Source organism: Podarcis gaigeae (genome assembly GCF_964106915.1).
Source record: "Podarcis gaigeae genome assembly, chromosome: 1".
Classification (NCBI taxonomy): Eukaryota; Metazoa; Chordata; class Lepidosauria; order Squamata; family Lacertidae; genus Podarcis; species Podarcis gaigeae.
Genome location: NC_139678.1, coordinates 127,559,044 through 127,579,502, shown reverse-complemented (window position 1 = coordinate 127,579,502; position 20,459 = coordinate 127,559,044). Strand labels below are relative to the sequence as shown.

The 20,459-nt window shown below is 42.8% G+C and overlaps 1 protein-coding gene and 1 long non-coding RNA gene across 6 annotated transcripts in view; one reads left to right on the top strand and one right to left on the bottom strand.

Moving 5' to 3' along the window:
- Positions 1-20,459, top strand: part of LOC310833764 — a 334,495-nt gene that overhangs the window by 22,691 nt on the left and 291,345 nt on the right. Inside the window, exon 2 of the long non-coding RNA XR_014558917.1 lies at positions 18,215-18,249. This is a non-coding gene — a long non-coding RNA (uncharacterized lncRNA). The remainder of the gene's footprint in view (positions 1-18,214; positions 18,250-20,459) is intronic.
- The window catches only part of BMPR2 (bone morphogenetic protein receptor type 2), an 88,859-nt gene that overhangs the window by 6,012 nt on the left and 62,388 nt on the right, over positions 1-20,459 (bottom strand). For 2 of the 5 annotated variants that reach the window (XM_083706161.1, XM_083706163.1), the window contains exons 8-14: positions 20,135-20,249; positions 17,853-18,013; positions 15,329-15,476; positions 11,105-11,241; positions 9,320-9,495; positions 6,543-7,822; positions 35-3,651 (exon numbers count right to left, since the gene is read on the bottom strand). In XM_083706161.1, the coding sequence (XP_083562287.1) occupies positions 3,401-3,651; positions 6,543-7,822; positions 9,320-9,495; positions 11,105-11,241; positions 15,329-15,476; positions 17,853-18,013; positions 20,135-20,249 (2,268 nt within the window). In that variant the 3' untranslated portion in view covers positions 35-3,400. The remainder of the gene's footprint in view (positions 1-34; positions 3,652-6,542; positions 7,823-9,319; positions 9,496-11,104; positions 11,242-15,328; positions 15,477-17,852; positions 18,014-20,134; positions 20,250-20,459) is intronic. The other 3 variants (XM_083706159.1, XM_083706160.1, XM_083706162.1) reach the window with 2 other exon arrangements.

Here is a 20,459-nt window from a genome sequence, read left to right as displayed (position 1 = left end):
TTCGAATCCCCGCGACGGGGTGAGCTCCCGTTGCTCTGTTCCAGCTCCTGCCAACCTAGCAGTTTGAAAGCACGTCAAAGTGCAAGTAGATAAATAGGTACCACTCCGGCGGGAAGGTAAACGGCGTTTCCATGTGCTGCTCTGGTTCTCCAGAAGCGGCTTAGTCCTGCTGACCACATGACCTGGAAGCTGTATGCCGGCTCCCTCGGTCAATAAAGCGAGATGAGCGCCGCAACCCCAGAGTGGGTCACGACTGGACCTAATGGTCAGGGGTCCCTTTACCTTTACTTAAGTCCTTCCAATACTTGAAAAGGGGAGATCACCTGAAATCTGGTTTACTCAAAGCTGGATTGCTGGCTCTTTAGCACTAACTAAGCAATCCACACAGCTCAGTTTCCTCTTCAAAAACTAGGCTACTTATTCTAGTGTGTTCCTTGAGAGCTCCTTGGGGATAACCTGCCTTTTAAAAACTAAAGTTCCCAAAATGTGTCTCCTAAGGGCTGACATGGGAATTGCGCAGCTCTTTAGCTGATGCCACAGAGCTTCATTTTAGAATTTGCCTTGGGGACTCCTGAGCTTCCTATGAAACAAGCCTCCAAAACAATGATTAGATTGATTGCCTAATTTTTTCAGTGGAAGATTCAACACTGTTCAAAGTCCAACTTCTGATTTGAAAACTAAAAGCTTCAAATATTAACCTCAAGCTTACGCTAAAAGGAAATTAAAACAAAGTATGGCAGGGCCATAACTCCAGTAAATGCACATTGTATGAATTTAGGCCAAAAGTTCAAAAAGCCTATGCCCCGGGAAGGAGGCAAAAGGCCGCAAACCTTCTTAGCCTAGAGTAGATTGTTGTAAAATAATCACTCAACACAGTGGGAGATAAATGATGAAAACTGGGCTATGAATGGGGGAAAATTGATTAGAGGGCTTTCGATGTGGTTATCACAGGATGAAAGCAGTGATCTTATTTGATGGAAAACTTTAAACATTAACCAAGTCCATGACATATTCTAAATGATATCATAACTTACTTAGCATCCAGATATTCTAGACCAGGATTTCATTTAATTTAAACCACTTTGAACTATTACCTTCATTGGTCTAATCTAATCAAACATCACACAGTGGAAAAAGTTGGTTTATTCTTCAGTAGCGGAATATAACTACAGTGGTACCTCCAGTTGTGGACGGGATCCATTCCAGAGCTCTGGTCGGATCCCGAGGTTTCCATAACCGGAGGCGCCTGTTCTGCGCATGCATGCAGTACGATAAAGCGCTTCTGCGCATGCGGCAAAACCCAGAAAAATACTTCCAGGTTTGCCACTTTCATAAGCCAAGGTTCTACTGTATTTCGAAAAGAGTGCAGAGTTCAGGACTTTAAAGTGGAAAAAGTTGGTAAGAACTGAATTAAGGAAATAAACAATTTTTTAAAGGTCTGAAAAACAGAATGAAGCAGTTCATCAGAAACTTGCATGAGGACAGTGTGCTGTAGAGATTGTGCTATGTGGCCCCCCAAAAAACCAGTTATGTAAGTCTTGGATTATGATAAATCAGAACTCAATCTTTTATTTAGAACCAGATATCATACTAGATGCTATTTAGTGATTGTAAATATATACCTTGTTAAGGTTACATAAGTCTGAACAACAACTGTGACAACAGGGCTTCATGCTGTGACAAGGGCCAGTTAGCAAATATTTACTCATTTCTGTCTAGGGAAATATCCCTTATTGACTTTCAAAATGGTGCTTTTATGGGGCCAGATATTTTAATAGTCATGCACAAATATGTACTGTTACATGTATTCTAAAATATTCTAAAATGTTTTCCTTAGAAAAAAACCCCTGATATGTTGTGATGATAGGTACTAAAGGGGCAATTAATGCGTAAGCAGGACATTTCTGAAGGAACTGGGTATTTTCACAATATTCAAAGGCTGCAATTCTAGATATACTTACCTGAACTCAGTGTTCTCCTTAAGTAGACATGTAAAGGAATGCACTGTAAATCAGCCAGTTACACCTAGGCAATCTGATGCAACACTGAACTAGGCCATCAGATTTGGGCAGTTAAAAGTACAGAGGCATAGGAACTCATCACATGACTATCATGCAAATGAGTCCATGTTTTAGCTTGTCTATCAAAAACCTGTCTTACCAACCTACCTACAGTAAAAAAATTAAGATAACTTACCAAGATTAGGCAAAAATGTTCTTTTCAATATACACCAAAAGCATTCATTAAGGAAAAATGTACATAAATACAAAGCATATTTAACTTTCAAATTGTATACGACAAGAGATAAAATAAAATGGTAGACATTTGGGGTCAGTTTACACATACCAGAGTTATAATTTGCACATGCATCATGGCTTGGTGAAAAAAGATACCACAGATCATCTGTCCCATATAGAGCTTTTAAACTTTGTAAACCTGCCAATGGTGAGGCATGTTTATCAAGCATCAAGCTTATTAGGGCAGGTATCTACCTCCATTGATTGTACAAACTGACCCTTTGATTCCTTATATTTTGTTCAGCACTTTCTTGCTTAGAGTTTTCCAAAGCTGCATTGTCCACTATGAAGAAAGCTGCAATTTGCTAATTTCGAAGGATGAAAGAAAGCAGAAGTTTGTTCTTTTCTCCCCTCCTTCCTTTTTAAAAAGCCCTTTTAAGGCAGGGAAAATCATGCATTAACTGTGACCTTGGAGCACACATACAGATAGATACAAGCAGCTGCTTTAAGCTGATTATGCTTTGCAGAGTTCACAGTTGGATTTCATTGGCTGCCAAATCATTAGATTAAAAACCCCTACCACCCTTTAATTCCAAAAGGGGAACTGTGTAGCAGGGATTGAAACACAAAGCATACTGTGAACTACAGACTATTGCACATTTCAACATAACACAAGTGAAAAATAGGGCGTTTAAAAGATAATACACTCTGTCACACAGAAACATACCAACGAGCTTGTGCACAGAACTCAAAACATGAACGGCAAACACCACTGTAGCCAGGCGGCTTGTGTGTTTAGTGACCTTTCGAACCCGGTCCAAACTGATTATCAGCAATACATTTTTTTGTTTTTGTTTTTTAAAAAAAATATTTTGAGACCACGTCATTCGATACACATATATATAATTCTGTGGTCGGGAACAGACAGATGTAATTTTGCAATACTAAATAAAAAGTGCAAAAAATGTTTCAAAAAAAATAAGAACAAAATTAAAAATATGGAAGCATAAGCTAAAAATCGTCTGCATAGCTGAAATCTATTTAAAGCAAGTCCTCAGTAAGGGGTGCTGACAGGAGAATGAACCCTCCCCCCCCCCCCAAGGTCTTCTGCATGTTTGTTTAACAGAATGCAAAAATGTCATTTTTGTCAGCTTTTAAACAATTCACAGACAGTTCACGCCTGTATCCTTAGACACCATAGTTGTAGCAGTACCTCCTTCTACAAGGAAAACAGCTGTGCTGGACTTAGAGCTGACTACCCTATCACTGCCATTGTTGTTGACTTCACAGTCCAGTGGTTCTGTAGAGATGACCCATGTTGATGGGCGCCACCGCTTAAGGGAATATGGTGTTTTCACACGTTTCTTGATCTTTTCTCCTGAGCCGGGTTTGCCATCTAGGGATGACTCACTCACTAAAAATAAGCAGAATACACACAGTGTCATACAGGAGGAAAGAGCAGAAGAGGCAGAAAAAGAAAATACGTAATCTTATCAAAAGCAATGGATGACAGGATAGGTAGACTTCAACAAAGCAGCCCTGGTAACTCCCCTTTCAGAATAAATCCTGGGAACTAGGTCTGCTGTATGTAGTATTAGTCATAAGTATTGCCATTTTTCTAGACAGCATCTTAAAAAGGAGAGACATCACCTTGCCAACAAAGGTCCGTATAGTTAAAGCTATGGTTTACCCAGTAGAGATGTATGGAAGTGAGAGCTGGACCATAAAGAAGGCTGGTCGCCAAAGAATTGATGCTTTTGAATTATGGTGCTGGAGGAGACTCAAGAGTCTCCAACACCATAATTCAAAAGCATCAATGCATCAAAGCATCTTCTTGGACTGCAAGAAGATCAAACCTCTCCATTCTGAAGGAAATCAGCCTTGAGTGCTCACTGGAAACACAGACCCTGAAGCTGAGGCTCCAATACTTTGGCCAGCTCATGAGAAGAGAAGACTCCCTGGAAAAGACCCTGATGTTGGGAAAGATGGAGGGCACAAGGAGAAGGGGACGACAGAGGACGAGATGGTTGGACAGTGTTCTCGAAGCTACGAACATGAGTCTGACCAAACTGCGGGAGGCAGTGGAAGACAGGAGTGCCTGGCGTGCTCTGGTCCATGGGGTCACGAAGAGTCGGATACGACTAAACGACTAAACAACAACAACAACATTGCCATTTCTGTCACTTTATGTACATGATTTCATTTTTTAAAGGATTCCACATTTTACTAGAGACTTAATGTGCTGTCTTGGACCTGTTTTTGTGTCTGAAAGCTTAGCTGCAGACAGTGGCGGAGGGCACCAAGAGCAGCAAACAGGCAGGGGCATGTATCGATTACATAGCCTAATACTTACGGATTCTTTCTTGTTAAAGAATCAGATTTAAAATGGCAGATTTAAAAATGAACTGCTGCTTCTTTGTGTTAATTTGAAGTCTTAAACTTCCCTTAGCAATGAAAATGATAGCTCAATCAGGGGCAAGCCAGAATTAGAAACCATGTTTGAAGTGGATTTTAAAATCAGGGTTTGGCAAACCAATTACAGCAGTTGCTCTGCCTCCTAAGAATTTCAAAGCTAAAAGACTGGTGTGCTGTGCCAAGAAAAAGAAAGAGCAAAGTACCTTAAACTGTGGCTTGTGTTTGGAGCTCAAGCCATGGTTAGAGTTATTAGATACGGTTAAGTGTAAAACACAGTTGGCACAAAGGATAAATTAAGTCTATGCAACCTCTACCTGGATTCTACTGGTCTTGTAATGGGAAGAAGGCTCTACTGTCTCGATTCTATCGAATCTTACCTTAATATGAATAAATGTTATATTCACAATACTGAACCATATCGTACTTGAGTGTTCTTTTCAGCTTCCAACTTCATAGATATACAGTGGTACCTCGGGTTAAGTACAAATTCGTTCCGGAGGTCTGTACTTAACCTGAAACTGTTCTTAACCTGAAGCACCACTTTAGCTAATGGGGCCTCCCGCTGCCGCCGCGCCACCGGAGCACAATTTCTGTTCTCATCCTGAAGCAAAGTTCTTAACCTGAAGCAATATTTCTGGGTTAGCAGAGTCTGTAACCTGAAGCGTATGCAACCTGAAGCATATGTAACCTGAAGCGTATGTAACCCGAGGTACCACTGTATAACAGCAAATTACAATAGTGGGATTCAACTAAGCAAAGCAGTAATACAGTCGTACCTTGGTTTTTGAACAGCTTAGTTCTTGAATGTTTTGGCTCCTGAACGCTGCAAACCCAGAAGTGACTGTTCCAGTTTGCAAACTATTTTTGGAAACTGAACATCCGACGAGGCTTCTGCGGCTCCCAATTGGCTGCAGGAGTTTCCTGCAGCCAATCAGAAGCCGCGCTTTGATTTCCATACGTTTTGGAAGTCAAACAGACTTCTCAAACCGATTCTTTTTGACTTCCAAGGTATGACTGTATTTATATGTATGTGTGGCACCAACATCCATAACCTCCATTTACTTATTATGGAGCATCTTCAACTTAACAATGGAGAACAGCTCTTGAGAAAAGAAAGCTTTCTAAAATGTGAATTAATTAATTCCCAATAATAGGCTACTACAATAACTCTAAAATAATTTAGAATATAATACATTCTAAATAATTTTAGAATACAATACTAGCTGTAGAAAGTTATGCTAAATAGTGTAACGAATCTTCTAGTCAAACCTTGTTTCATTCAACTAGCTTTGGCTGAAGGAGAGTACCATGTTACTTTTTAAAAAGGTGAGTCTACTTTTGCAAGGCTCACACACTTCTAAGAGAGGTCAACAAAAGAAGTATTGCTGAGTCCCTCTGGCAGTATTACAGTTTTCTCAGAAACCAAAAATATTTTAAACTCCTTCCCAATTTATGTTTTAAACGTAACAGTCTAAAAAGAGAAGGTTGAAGGGATATTCTTCACTGGGAAGAACAGAAATAATTTAATTTCTATAGTGGTGCCTCTGGTTGCAGGCAGGATCCGTTCCAGAGCTCCGGCTGGATCCTGAGGTTTTTGCAACTGGAGAGAGCAGTTTTGCGCATGCATGCATGGCGATAGAGTGCTTCTGCGCATGCGCCAAAAACCTGGAAAAATACTTCCAGGTTTGCCGCTTACGCATCCCAAAGTTTTCATAACCAGAGGGATACATAAGCGGAGGTACCACTGTACAAGCAAAACCACAGCACTGGGGGTTAAATCTTCCTGGGTTGGGAGGGCAGAATTTGTTTTTTAGGTTGTGACCCAAGTCAAGAAGTTTAATTCTGTAATATTTTTGCAAATACCCACTGATAAACCCCACAAAAACTCACACTGCATACTACAGCCGTCCAAAACATTTGTGGCTGATAGATCCAGCGAGTTAGGTCTCTGTGCTCTTCTAGTGTGGGCTTGTCCAGAATTTGGTGCTGTGCTCTGGCTACGGAGGACAGAAACGTCTTGTCCTGGACATGGGTTACTGTTGTTGTTGTTGGCGTTTGTTCTACCATTATCCAGCGAGCGTTCTCTCCTATCAACCAGACGATCGAGAATGCCCTCATCATGGCTCACTTGCTGCTCCCTTCTCAACAAGGGCTCATGCTCATCAGGGCTTGAGTTGATATTCAGACGGCTGTCCTCTCCGCTGAACTGGTTCTGCAGCATTTCCTGGGCCCGATGGACCCCTGAGCTGGATGCTTGGCCACATGGCACTGTACCATTCACATACTGGGTTGGTACAGCATGAGAGGCTATTGTATGGCTCCTTCCTGCCACTTCATTCGTGGTAACTGTTACCACGTGAGGTTCTGCAGAATTGATAGTGTTCATCTTGGCAACTCCAGTTTCTACCTGCTTCAAGTTTGATTTGTGCTTCCCTCCAAATTTCAGCCGAGGCTCTTTTGTTGAGTTTTTGGTGTTTATAGGTAGGCTAGTAGGCCTCTTTGGGAGGTTCTGCTGCTTAGGAAGAGGGTAGACCTGCGCAGGCTGAACATCTGGAATTAGACACGCCTGGCCATTTGCAACTTGCGTGAAGTCCTGTTGCCCTGTTGCTTCTACTGCCAGTTTTATCAGTGGGTACAGCAAGCTGGAGCTAGTGCTGCTGAGTGGATCGGGCCCACTGAACTGCTTAAGGGAATGCTCCATCAGATTCTCATCAGAACTCTCCTTCAAATTCTTATCCACTTCCTTTGGATCCAGCTTGTTGGTCTCCAAGTCCTCCTCTGTTAGTTGCAAACAAACAGGCGTTGGCCCAAGTGGCTGCATGCCATTTGTAGCACCAAGGTTTGTTTCACCTGAGTAAGGCATCTCGGATATGGTGGTCATGCCAGTGCTTGGAGTGAGACCTGTAGTGTTGGTGGTGGCAGTGTTGGTCGACAAGCTTGTGACGCTAGTTTCAGGACTAGGAATGCGAGCTTGTGCTTGCTGTCGCTCGTAGTTAATAGAGTTTCTGTTCTTCTCCCCAATGGTCAGTGGTGTGCTGGACGATGAAAGCTCAGACGAAATATTCTTCACGATGCTGTCAGGATGGTGAATGGAGTCTTCAATGTAAGATGACGAAGAGTAATCTTGATATGGTCTGATCTTTGGCACACGCCTATGGTGTGATAGATTTCTTTAAAAAAACACACACAAAGAAGACACTAGGATTAAGAGCATGTAGACGATAAATTCTTCTAACACAAAGGATCTAAAAATGCAAAATAGTTTCTGCAGCAAGCAGAACTATCATGGGAATTTTGCTGTGTGTGTGGCAGTGCTGTTATGTCATGGACCTCAGTGTGATGGCCTAGACTTTTTTCCCCTCCAGAAGCTGTATGTCACCATTCTAGCACACACATGCCTACTTTAATTTTATCCCATTCGTAGCACTATTATTTCAACACTGTTCCAAATGTGGGAACAGGCATAATACTGGCTTTGACAAGTGCTATTATGGACTTTTGTCTGGAAATGGCCTCAGTGATCATGTTGTAGGGACCCCTGACCATTAGATCCAGTTGTGACCGACTCTGGGGTTGCGGCGCTCATCTTGCTTTATTGGCCGAGGGAGCGTACAGCTTCTGGGTCATGTGGCCAGCAGGTCTAAGCCACTTCTGGTGAACCAGAGCAGCGCACGGAAACACCGTTTACCTTCCTGCCGGAGCGGTACATATTTATCTACTTGCACTTTGACGTGCTTTCGAACTGCTAGGTTGGCAGGAACAGGGACCGAGCAACGGGAGCTCACCCCGTCGCGGGGATTCAAACCGCCGACCTTCTGATCGACAAGTCCTAGGCTCTGTGGTTTAACCCACAGCGCCACCCACGTTCCTTGTAGCTGCACTTACTGCACAATAACTTTGTGGTTGTCAACCTGCCCTTGGATTGAATTTAACTATTCATATTCTAAGCAGACCCACTGAAATTAATGGACCTAAGTTAGTTGATGTCACAGACTGGCTGGATACTGAGGAGTGGGTACCGGGAGACGAGCTTGGAAGAAGGGATTGGTGATCTGACTGACTTGTCAGGCAGAAGCTGCAGTATTGGAAAGTGAAGAACACAAGCAGGAGGAGGAAGAGATAGGTCAGGCTGGTATAGAGTAGAGGGCTTTCACATCTCCTCCTGCCCCCACCTCTCCTGCCCCACTGTCTCTCAGGACCAGAAGAGGATTGAAGTGGGAGCAGCAGAAACAGGCCACACACAGATGTAGTCTTCACCTGTTTGCGCACCACTCGGGTGGGGGAGATCAGGGTGAGCTACTCTTGCCTCACCGGGTGCACATCTGGGTGTAGCTGTGAGACGCAGGACTGGTGGACATGCCTTTTCCTAATTTCTAAGTGTAATTTTGTCAAGAGTTAATTCCTCACCGTCCTTGCTGGACAGTGCTGTGACAGATGACTTACACAGAGATACTGTCTAAGGGAGAATCACATTTTCCCGAGTACTGAAGTATCATGATTTTAGTTCAGGGAAAACGTGACATCCTTGAAATCAAAGTTCAGCCCTGAGATGAGAACTGAAAGCAGTAAATGGGACACTTAAGTGCATATACAATGTACTTTTTAAAAAAGTTTCATTGATTCTTGGAATCAGATTGTGAAAACAGCACACACTTAGTACTACTTACCGCTCATTCTGCATAGCTGTAGACTGCATAGGGTTGACTGTTGGGCTGACAGATTTGTTTCTTTCCCAAATCATCATGAGTTCAGCCATCCTCTCTTCAGCACACTGGGCTGTCAGTCGAGCTTCAGCATCCTGATCCCAACAGTCTTCAATTGTCTCTTTCAGTGACCTCACAGCCTATAAAGTAAACCAGCATTATGTTCTGCACCCTTTTAAAGCTATACTTCAACACACATTCTAAGACCAAACAATGAAACTGAATCTCAAAATTACCATATTTTTTGCTCTATAAGACTCACTTTTTCCCTCCTAAAAAGTAAGGGGAAATGTGTGTGCGTCTTATGGAGCGAATGCAGGCTGCGCAGCTATCCCAGAAGCCAGAACAGCAAGAGGGATCACTGCTTTCACTGCGCAGCGATCCCTCTTGCTGTTCTGGCTTCTGAGATTCAGAATATTTTTTTTCTTGTTTTCCTCCTCCAAAAACTAGGTGCGTCTTGTGATCTGGTGCGTCTTATAGAGCGAAAAATACGATACATATCCTGTGTTCCAAAGGGTCAAGAAATGTTACACAATCCTGTGTATATTTTCTAAAAAGCCAGCCTTACTAATTTCAATGGGGCATCTCCCAGGTAAAACTTTTAGAAAAATACTACAATGAGTTAGTAATCTTGTCTGTACTAAGGTATGTTATTACTTGATCTGGTGCAGCTAAGATTCTCTTTAAAAGCAATTTGGTCTAGGGTCGTTTTGACAACAGAGGTGATAAAAGAACTATATGATTTTACAAATAGGGAACCAGAAATTACTCTAAACGTGTTGACTGCAACAGTGAGATATTTTCAATCATGTTACATGTTTTCAAAATATGTTACAAGGTGGGTGGTAGAGGTTGATAAAAAGGGTTTCAGGTCTTTATACAAATCATGGTAGTGAACATGGTAGCTATAATCAGATTACTGAGAATGAGGATGCTTACATCTGTTACTTCTATTGTGAATGTTAATGCATTAAGAAACTGAGCAAATGGAACAAGAGTCTAGTCCAAAAACAGAGTATGGAAATTTATTGTATTCATCAGTCTGTTGGACTGACATTGCCTGAAATAACACATTAAACTTTTATAATAAAGTATATTTTAAAGCTAGGGACGCGGGTGGTGCTGTGGGTTAAACCACAGAGGCTAGGACTTGCCGATCAGAAGGTTGGCAGTTCGAATCCCCGTGACGGGGTGAGCTCCCGTTACTCAGTCCCTGCTCCTGCCAACCTAGCAGTTCGAAAGCACGTCAAAGTGCAAGTAGATAAATAGGTACTGCTCCGGCAGGAAGGTAAACGGCGTTTCTGTGCACTGCTCTGGTTCGCCAGAAGCGGCTTAGTCATGCTGGCCATATGACCCGGAAGTTGTACGCAGGCTCCCTCGGCCAATAAAGTGAGATGAGCGCCGCAACCCCAGAGTCGGTCACGACTGGACCTAATGGTCAGGGGTCCTTTTACCTTTACCTTATATTTTAAAGCACATTGATGTGTCCTGCGTAGTGATCAAGACAGTGAACTGGGCATTTAAAGAGCACACACACGAATAGAATATGTTACTGACCTCATCATGAAATGTCCAGCCCATACTTGTATCTTGGACTCAAATATTACTTTTTATTAATTTTAGTTTAGTTTCCTAAAGACAGCAACTTACATATTAAACCAATGTTATGCCTCCAACTCCATAATCTAGCATCGTACATATAATTTCCAAATGAAAAGGGGGGGGGGGGAAGCATCTTGCTTCTCTCACCAGGCTGTTCTCTTTCCAGGCCTCTGGGAATTTTGGTCGTTGCTTTTCCCTTGAAACAAGAACTTGCATATCTTCAAAAGTGGGGTGGTTTCCAACTTCTGCGTGGAATGCTGCCTGGAACTCTGGCACTGATTCTCCTGTTTACAGACACAATAATTTAAACGTAAACAAAAAGTCCAAATAGCTCTGAAATGCCCAGGCATAGCAGGAAGATGCCTATCATATTTTTTCCTCTTGCATCTGAACCAATATTTGGTCCAGTTGTACTGTGAGCTGCATGTGCTATTGGCTTAATCTTGCTCTTTTGCAAAGTTGATTGACAAAATTGCCTAAGCTCTGCAAATATGTTATGCCTAACATATGAGGAAGAAAAGCAGCATTTAAGGGACCTTGCCTACTTGAGGACCAGGAGATATTTAGAGGAAACCAGATAGTGCATCCTGCATGCTGATCCTAACTATTCTACAACGTATTTGGATCTTTTTGTATGATTTTACGTTTTAACTTATACCAATAAAGGCTAGTAGCAGTAGTAGTTGTTGTTTAGTCATTTAGTCGTGTCCGACTCTTCGTGGCTCCATGGACCAGAGCATGCCAGGCCCTCCTGTCTTCCACTGCCTCCCGCAGTCATCTCGTCCTCTGCCATCCCCTTTTCCTTGTGCCCTCCATCTTTCCCAACATCAGGGTCTTTTCCAGGGAGTCTTCTCTTCTCATGAGGTGGCCAAAATATTGGAGTCTCAGCTTCAGGATCTGTCCTTCCAGTGAGCACTCAGGGCTGATTTCTACAAGTTCATGGATGCGTTATTTTATCCATTCCTACATTGACTCAAACGCAACTGTATGACATTCTTTGCCTCTTCTTCCACCCAATCTTGTAAATCTATCCGAAAAATCCTAAGAATGATCTAGGGAAGTTCAACAGATGTGACATGGATCACTAAAAATGATGCAGCTCTAGTATGTGGACAAGACGTTGGGATTGGTGCAAGCAAATACCTGTGCTCTGGACCCTTGCCCTTCTTGGCTGTTAAATCCAGCAGGGAGGAGACAGCTGTCTGGGCCAGGGAGCTGGTCAATGCCTCTTTATGAGAGGGGCTAGTTCCTTACTGTTTAAAGGAGGCAGTGAGAAGACCGCTTCTTAAGAAACCATCTCTAGATTCTGAGAACCTTGGTAATTACCGGCCAGTTGCCAACCTCCCTTTATTGGCGCTTGGGGGGGAATTGTCATCGCGCCACTCCTTGGTGTGTGGAGTGCCTCAGGGTGCGATTCTCTCCCCGATTCTTTTTAAAATCTTTATGCGCCCCCTTGCCCAGCTTGTCCGGAGTTTTGGGCTGGGTTGCCATCAGTATGCCGATGACACCCAACTCTATCTGTTGATGGATGGCCATCCTGACTCGGCCCCAGACACACTGACCACACTGTGGCTGGATGGTTACGTGGGAGCCGGTTGAAGTTAAATCCTTTGAAGACAGAGGTCCTCTGGCTGGGACGGGGCAATATGGGATTGAGGGGGCAACTCCCATCTCTTGCGGGGGTGCAATTAATGCCAGCATCGTCCGTTAAGAGTTTGGGTGTAAACTTCGATACCTCCCTCTCTATGGAGGCGCAGATTACAGCTATAACAAAGGCGACATTTTTTCATCTCCACCAAGCTAAGCAGTTGGCTCCTTATCTCTCTCGCCCTGACCTAGCCACTGTGATCCACGCGACGGTCACCTCCAGACTGGATTACTGTAACTCGCTCTATGTAGGGCTGCCCTTGAGACTGACCCAGAAACTCCAGCGGGTGCAGAATGCCGCGGCGAGACTCCTTATGGGGTCTTCGCTGCGAGATCACATTCATCCGGTACTATACCAGCTGCACTGGCTCCCGGTGGAGTACAGGATCAGGTTTAAGGTGTTGGTTTTAACCTTTAAAGCCCTATACGGCCTAGGACCCTCGTACCTACGGGACCGCCTCTCCTGGTATGTCCCACAGAAGAACTTACGGTCTGCAAATAAAAACATCCTGAAGATCCCAGGCCACAGAGAGGTTAGGCTGGCCTCTACTAGAGCCAGGGCTTTCTCGGCCGCAGCTCCAATCTGGTGGAACGCTCTGTCACAAGAGTCTAGGGCCCTGCGGGACCTGACATCTTTCCGCAGGGCCTGTAAGACAGAGCTGTTCCACCAGGCCTTTGGTCAGGGCGCAGCCTGACCCCCTCCTCTGGCAATCTGCACAGAATTTTGCTTAATGGTTGCCATCAATTTGATTTTAATTAATTTTTATAATTAAAGGTTTTTAGAATGTTGGATTATTTTGATTGTTGTTAGCCGCCCTGAGCCCAGCTTCGGCTGGGGAGGGCGGGGTATAAATAAAATTTATTTATTATTCTTATTCTTATTCTTCTTATTATTATTATTCTTATTATTCTTGAGTGGGTGGTTGCTGACCGGATCCTGGTGCTCTTGGAGGAGACTGATTTTCTAGATCCATTTCAATCAGGGTTTCAGCCTGGCTTTGACACAGAAACAGCCCTGGTTACCTCTGCCAGGAGAGAGACAGGGTCCCTGTTAACCCTCCTTGACCTCTCGGTGTCTTTCAATACCATTGACCACTGTATTCTCCTGAAGAGGCTATCTGAGCTGGGAGTGGGCGGCACTGCTCTGCAATGGTTCCAGTACAACTTGGATGGTCGCTTTTAGTGGGTGATGCTTCGGGACTGTATTTCAGCACCATGGGGCCTTCAAGAAGGTGTCCCTCAAGGCTCAATTCTATTCCCCCATATTGTTTAATATCTATATGAAGCCGCTGAGTGGAGTCATCTGGAGTTTGTGCATGTGTTGTCAAGCAATATGCCGATGACAAACAGGTCTATTTTTCCTTTACATCTACAGGTGTGGCAGTGGATGTGCTGGACTTGCCTTGGTAATGGACTGGATGACAGCAAATAAACTGAAGCTCAATCCAAACAAGACAGAGGCAGCATTAGTGGGTGGTTCCCTAGACCAGATAGGTGGAAGATTGACTGCTCTTGAGCGGGTTACACTCCCTCTTAAGGAGCAAGTACTTCTGGGGTGCTTTTGGATCCACTCCTTGAGGCCCAGTTGCTTGAAGGCCAGGTAGCCTTGGTGATGCAGAGTGCCTTCTGTCAGCTTTGGCTGGTGGCCCAGCTGCACCACTTTCTGGACAAGGATAGCCTAACTTCTGTGGCCTACACTCTGGTAACCAATGTATAACCAATGTGTTATACATGGGGCTGCTTCTGAAGACAGTCTGGAAACTTCAGCTGGTGCAAAATGCAATTGCCACATTGTACAATGCCCTGGGATCTTTTGATAAAGGGTGGTAAATAAATTGAAATAATAAAAGAATACAGTGGTACCTCGAGTTACAAATGCCTCAGGTTACAAACGCTTCAGGTTACAAACTCCGCTAACCTGGAAGAGTTACCTTGAGTTGAGAACTTTGGCCCAGGATGCGAACGGAAATCGTGTGCCAGCGGTGCAGCGGCAGCAAGAGGCCCCATTAGCAAAAGCACACCTCTTGTTAAGAAGAGTTTAAGGTTTAAAACAGACCTCCAGAATGAATTAAGTTTGTAACTAGAGGTAGCACTGTACTAATAACAACTAAATAATTATAATTCAGACTAATGATACTTTCCTCACATACTTCATTAAGAAAGCTGACATTTTATTTTTCAAAATGTAAACATTTCAGGGACATATTTCTATGGAAGCTCCCCACATACCTGGTTTGCCTTGGTAACAAAATATGAAAATCCCACAATGTGCTGTTTTGAGGCCTTCTCCGCTTCTTTTGTGGCTTGTGCTATGCATGCAGAATTTCAGATGTTACTGGTCTGCCATATATATGTATTTGTGTGTGTGTGTGTGTATTGGTGGGGATTGTGTGTGTATACCACCAGCCACCCAACAAACGTCATGTGGACATGTCCACAGTATTCATTCAGCTTTACCAGCTGTAACATATAAGCTTTCCTTAATACCTAAAGCTTATCGGCAACATTACTTTATCAGGCACCAAGGCTACATATGAATTATAACATCATGAATTATAACATTTAATACAACTCTGAAACACTAGATGGCACTGAGTTCACTGTGGAAAACTGGGATTTACAGCCAATCCTTACAGATCTCAATAGCAACCGCCCCCCCCCCCCAAAGACCCAAAACCAGTGGATGTAATCAGAGTAGGAGAATTCCAGCAATTCCTCTATTACCTGGGAACAGGTCTGTGCATCTCATAAAAATCTCCCAGTAGATTAGGCCTAGTGCATACATATCTACTTGTTTTAGAGCGGATTCGCAATCCCTCAAGTTCACAGCTCCTTCCAGCACTTCAGGGGCCATGTAGCGGATTGTACCAACCTGCAGAAACATGTTGTGACATTCTTAACATTAGCTCAGTATTTACAAAATCCTGTCTATTGCCCTTATCTTTAAAAGGAATTAAGTAGAACTACCCCTCCCCATTTATGTTCACTTCCATTCTCAGGGTGGAATCTCTTGAACAGAAAGACTTTTCAAGGCCATACTGCCTTGTTCTAGTCTTATTAACCACATTTATAATAACAACTATGCCCATTTTGTTGTGTCCTCATTCCCAATAAAAGTCTTTTGTGGCATGATCTAATAGTTTTGAGAAGTAGCCATAAGTGGAACAGGAGCAAAGTAATGTTTAGCTAAAAAGTTCAGTATTTCCTTGACCTCAAAATTAATAATAAAGGTTCTCTTTTTTCCAGCAGGAGCATAAAGGGCAACAGCTGCATGTAGGGCAGATAGTCTCAGAGATATATTTATACATTCACACTGAGCAGGTGACAGGATCAGACCATTTCTTCACCTCCATTTGTCAAAAGGAAACATGAGGAGCTGTTCTTTTTTAAAAAAACCTTTTTGTGAAATAACAACCTTTTATAGCATTTTATACCATCCCTCCTTTCACTGTAAAAAGTGAAATAGTAAATCTGGGAACAGCTGTCCTTTAGATTGTTATATAGATACAAAATTCACATTGTACCTTTAAAAAGAAATAAAAACTTTGCATGATATACCGAGGCACTCGGGATTTTTATGTATCTTGAACTAAAAAGCAGAGATTAATTCTCTTTCAATTTCCCCTTTTCAGATTCAGTTATAAATTTTAGTTACTGAACTACCTGTAGAGGGGATTTCAATCTCAGGTTAAACACACAGCCGTTACTGGAGGTGTTGGAAAGGTCTGCTGACATGTGCAAACAAATAATGGACACAACAGGCTGAATGGTAATGTTTGTAACAAATTTCCTTACTGGTTACTTCCTAACATGTGAATCAAGTCCGGGATGTACACCATATGCAATCCTTAAGCCAGGTATATAACCTATTTAATTAAATCCAATGCAGATATATTTCTTCCTTTCTTAATACATTCTCGTTTGAGTTCATATATTACACAGTCCTCAAATGTGGTTAAGGAAAGGTATGTTAGGAAGTAACCAGAAAGTAGAGGCAGACAAACCCGCAGAGCTCTGCCACAAACCAATCAAGATTATTCACATGCATTGTACCAGAGATGAAGGACTTGGCCTCTCTACTCCAAAATATAAGCAAGCAGCAACCAGGAAAGATTTGGGGCCCTTTCTGTGAACATTTTGATTAAAGATCTGGGTTTGAAACAAATTGTCCCTTTAAAAAACAGCCAGCGTCTTCTGCTTCATGATAGTCACATCAAGGTAGAGTAGAGAACTCTCATTGGCTCGGGTTCTAACAGGAGTCAAGGAAGCTCATGAAAGAAAAAAAATCCCATCAGCCTCTCTGCTTTGCAATTGCCTGTGACCTCTGGAAAGCCTCTGGAAGTTTGGGGGACCAGCTGAACAATGTGGGCTGAGATGTGATCAGTGTGTGTGTGTGTGTGTGTGTGAGAGAGAGAGAGAGAGAGAGAAAGAAAGAAAGAAAGAAAGAAAGAAAGAAAGAAAGAAAGAAAGAACCTATCCTTCTATGAACATCCTTGTTAACTTATTTTTGGATCCAAGTCTCATATTCAGTTAAGAAGAAGAGGAGGAGTTTGGACTTGATATCCTGCCTTTCACTCCCTTTAAGGCAGGAATGTCCAAAGTCTGTTTTGGGGACCTAATCCAGCCCGCCAGTCAGTTTAATCTGGCCGTTGTGACAGTTATTATTTATGGGGTAAAATCTTTAAAAAACCTCAACAACTTCAATCCTAAAAAAAGGTCAACAACTTTGGTTGGCCCCCACGGCCCTTCATCAAATATGGCCCTCTTTGAAAAAAGTTTGGACACCACTGCTTTAAGGAGTTTTAAAGTGGCTAACAATCTCCTTTCCCTTCCTCCCCCCCAACAAACACTCTGTGAGGTGAGCGAGGCTGAGAGACTTCAGCGAAGTGCGACTAACCCAAGGTCACCCAGCAGCTGCATGTGGAGTAGCGGGGAAGCGAACCTGGTTCACCAGATTACGAGTCCACCGCTCTTAACCACTACACCACGCTGGCTCTCTGTTACTGTTCCTTGCCCTGCATCCCCTCCTCATGTCCTGTTCCACACTGTATCAGAAGCCCACTCCCAACGGCTGGAGATGCTTTGTTGGGATGGAGGGGAGGAAGATCAGGTTGCTGCAGGGGAGAGTCGATGGGAAACTTTCCTTCCATGAAGTTCCTTAAGATTTTAGAAGGGGTTTCTGAAGGGAATCCTTCTGTTGTGCATAATTTAACCGTGTCCAACCATTGTATTCCCTTTCCATACTTACCTCACTGATTGCAGCATTGTCCTCCTCACCTGGACGCACTAGTCTATTTCCTGTTAGCTTCATGGAGAGTCCAAAATCACTAATAACACATGTTCCATCATTCTTCACCAATACATTACGGCTGTTCAAATCCCGGTGGGAGATGGCAGGTTTGTAGTGATCTGGAAATTTGAAAACCCTGCTTTAGGATTTCTAATTGTTTCTGTCCATATACTATGAAACGATTGCTATGCTATACTATTCTGAATCTAAGAATCTGTTCTATAATCATGGATATTTTTAAAAAGCAACAAACTGTGCAAACTTCAGAGTATCTATGCCAGTACTAAAATAATATATTATCATACTTTTTTGTTGTACAGAACAAGTATGTCTCTGTCAGTGGAAGAAAAGAGAGGTAATTTCCAAATATTCTTTCTCCCCCCAGCAGCCCATGGGTACCCCTAAATTTGCTAAAAATGGTTGGGGGACCCTTGAGAAGAAATTTAGAGGGACATGGAGGGGCTACAGAGGGGAAAGGGGAATCACCAATAACTGCCTCCCTCAGCATTCTGCTGATAGACTGGCAGTGCTCCAAAGAACGTGTGGCGGAGGCAGGGAGTCAGAAGGCCAGTGATTTATGGGGATTGATGCTGGTTCTCAGGCAGGAGCCAGACCAGGTGGAGGAGGAAGAATCAAGGCAGTCTGAGATGGAGGGAGGTGCGCAGGTTGTGGTGGAGGAAGAAGGGATAGCTCAGGCAAGGGACAGGTCAGTGGATTCCCAACATTCCCCTGCCCCACTGTCTCCTAGAACCAGGTGGGGCCTGAAAAGGGAAGAGCAGCGATGATGTCCATGCAGGAGATGTTTCAGGTTGTGGCCATGCAACCCGTCAGAGGAGGGTTTGTGGCTAATTTAGGAGCATGAAACTCCGGAGATGTTAAGCTTTTAACCATATCATTGATATATAGGTTAAATAAAGCTGGGGCTAGAATGCAGCCTTGCTTAACCCCCTTGGTGGCTGGTACAGGGCCTATGAGTTGGCCATTTGTGGAAGATCTTACATACAGCACAGTATCTTTATATAGGCCACTAATCAAAAATAATAATCTTTTATTCATACTGGATGTATTCAATTTGGCCCAGAGTCTTACTCGTGAAATTGAATCAAAGGCAGCCTTCAAATCAATGAAGGCTTCATATAAGACCCCACAGGTTTTCTTGGCGTATTTATAGATAAGATGTGCTAAGACAAAACAGTGATCTATGGTAGATCTGCCTTGCTTAAATCCAGCTTTCCAGCTTTCAGAGGAGGGTATATAAGCCGGAGGAGAGGAAGGGACCTACTGCTCTATAGGACCCAGACATGTGGACAGCTGCCTAGAGGCTAGACATTGTAGTAAGTATTTCTCTTGCAGACAAAGTACAAACTACGAGATATGTGCTTCTTTACCTGGGGCAGGCCATGACAACAGATTATTTTGATCAGCAAATGTATACTGTTAGATACAACCAAATTGCATAGAAAAATATGGCAAAAATTGTGTCACTTCTTTCTCCCCATGCACAAAGAAGTCATATATATCATATAATTGTAGAGTTGGAAGGAATCCTGGAGGTCATCTAGTCCAAACCCCTGCAATGCAGGAATCTTTTGCCCAACGAAGGGATTGAATCCACAACCCTAAGATTAAGAGTATCATGCTCTACCAACTGAGCTATCATTCCTCCTTGTTCTGATTCATAATATCTGGTTGCCTGACTCAGAGACATTGAGTAATTCTGTAATTTTTGCACCTGCTCTTATTTGGTATTTCTGTTCAATTTTTTTTTTGCTAAAAGCAGCCTTCAAAGTTACTGTGGGGTAACAAATGACTTTAAAAATCTTATTTCCATATATTTTTATTTGCGATCAACTTCTCAGGCCATTTTTCTCATTTTTCTACTTTTTCAATCATACATTGCTCAGCATGCATTGAGATTATACTGTTACTGGAGCCATTTTTCAGCTGAAGAGAAGGGTAAAAATATTTGAAATGTGTAAGCAAATAAAGCATAATGTATTTTAAATCAAGTGCCAAAATTAAGACACCTCATCATGGTTACTAATTATTTAAGAAAGCTCCAAATGAACTTACATAAAGCACAATGGGTGCAAAAAAAGTGTATAGAAGAGTTGCTTATTTCTAATGGCAGAAATATTTGAATCACCATAAAATAAAAATCTCTAAAAATCCTTTGATTCTGTTATCAAACAGAAAATCCTAAATTATCTTTATGGAAAGCTGCATACCCCTGGCCTTACCTCCTCGAGGCAACTCTGTGTGGAGATATGCCAGACCTCTAGTTATAGTGTGTGCCAAACGACATGAGTTCACCCAGTCACTAGTATGAAGACTCAAATACCTGCACAAAGAGCCCTGGAAAGGGAATAAACAGTGCATGTTATTGGGGTCATCAGTCCTTGTAGAGACTTTTAATCAACACTTATTTCCAATACAGTGGTACATCAGGTTAAGTACTTAATTCGTTCTGTTCTTAACCTGAAACTGTTCTTAACCTGAAGCACCACTTTAGCTAATGGGGCCTCCTGCTGCCGCCGCGCCACTGAAGTACGATTTCTGTTCTCA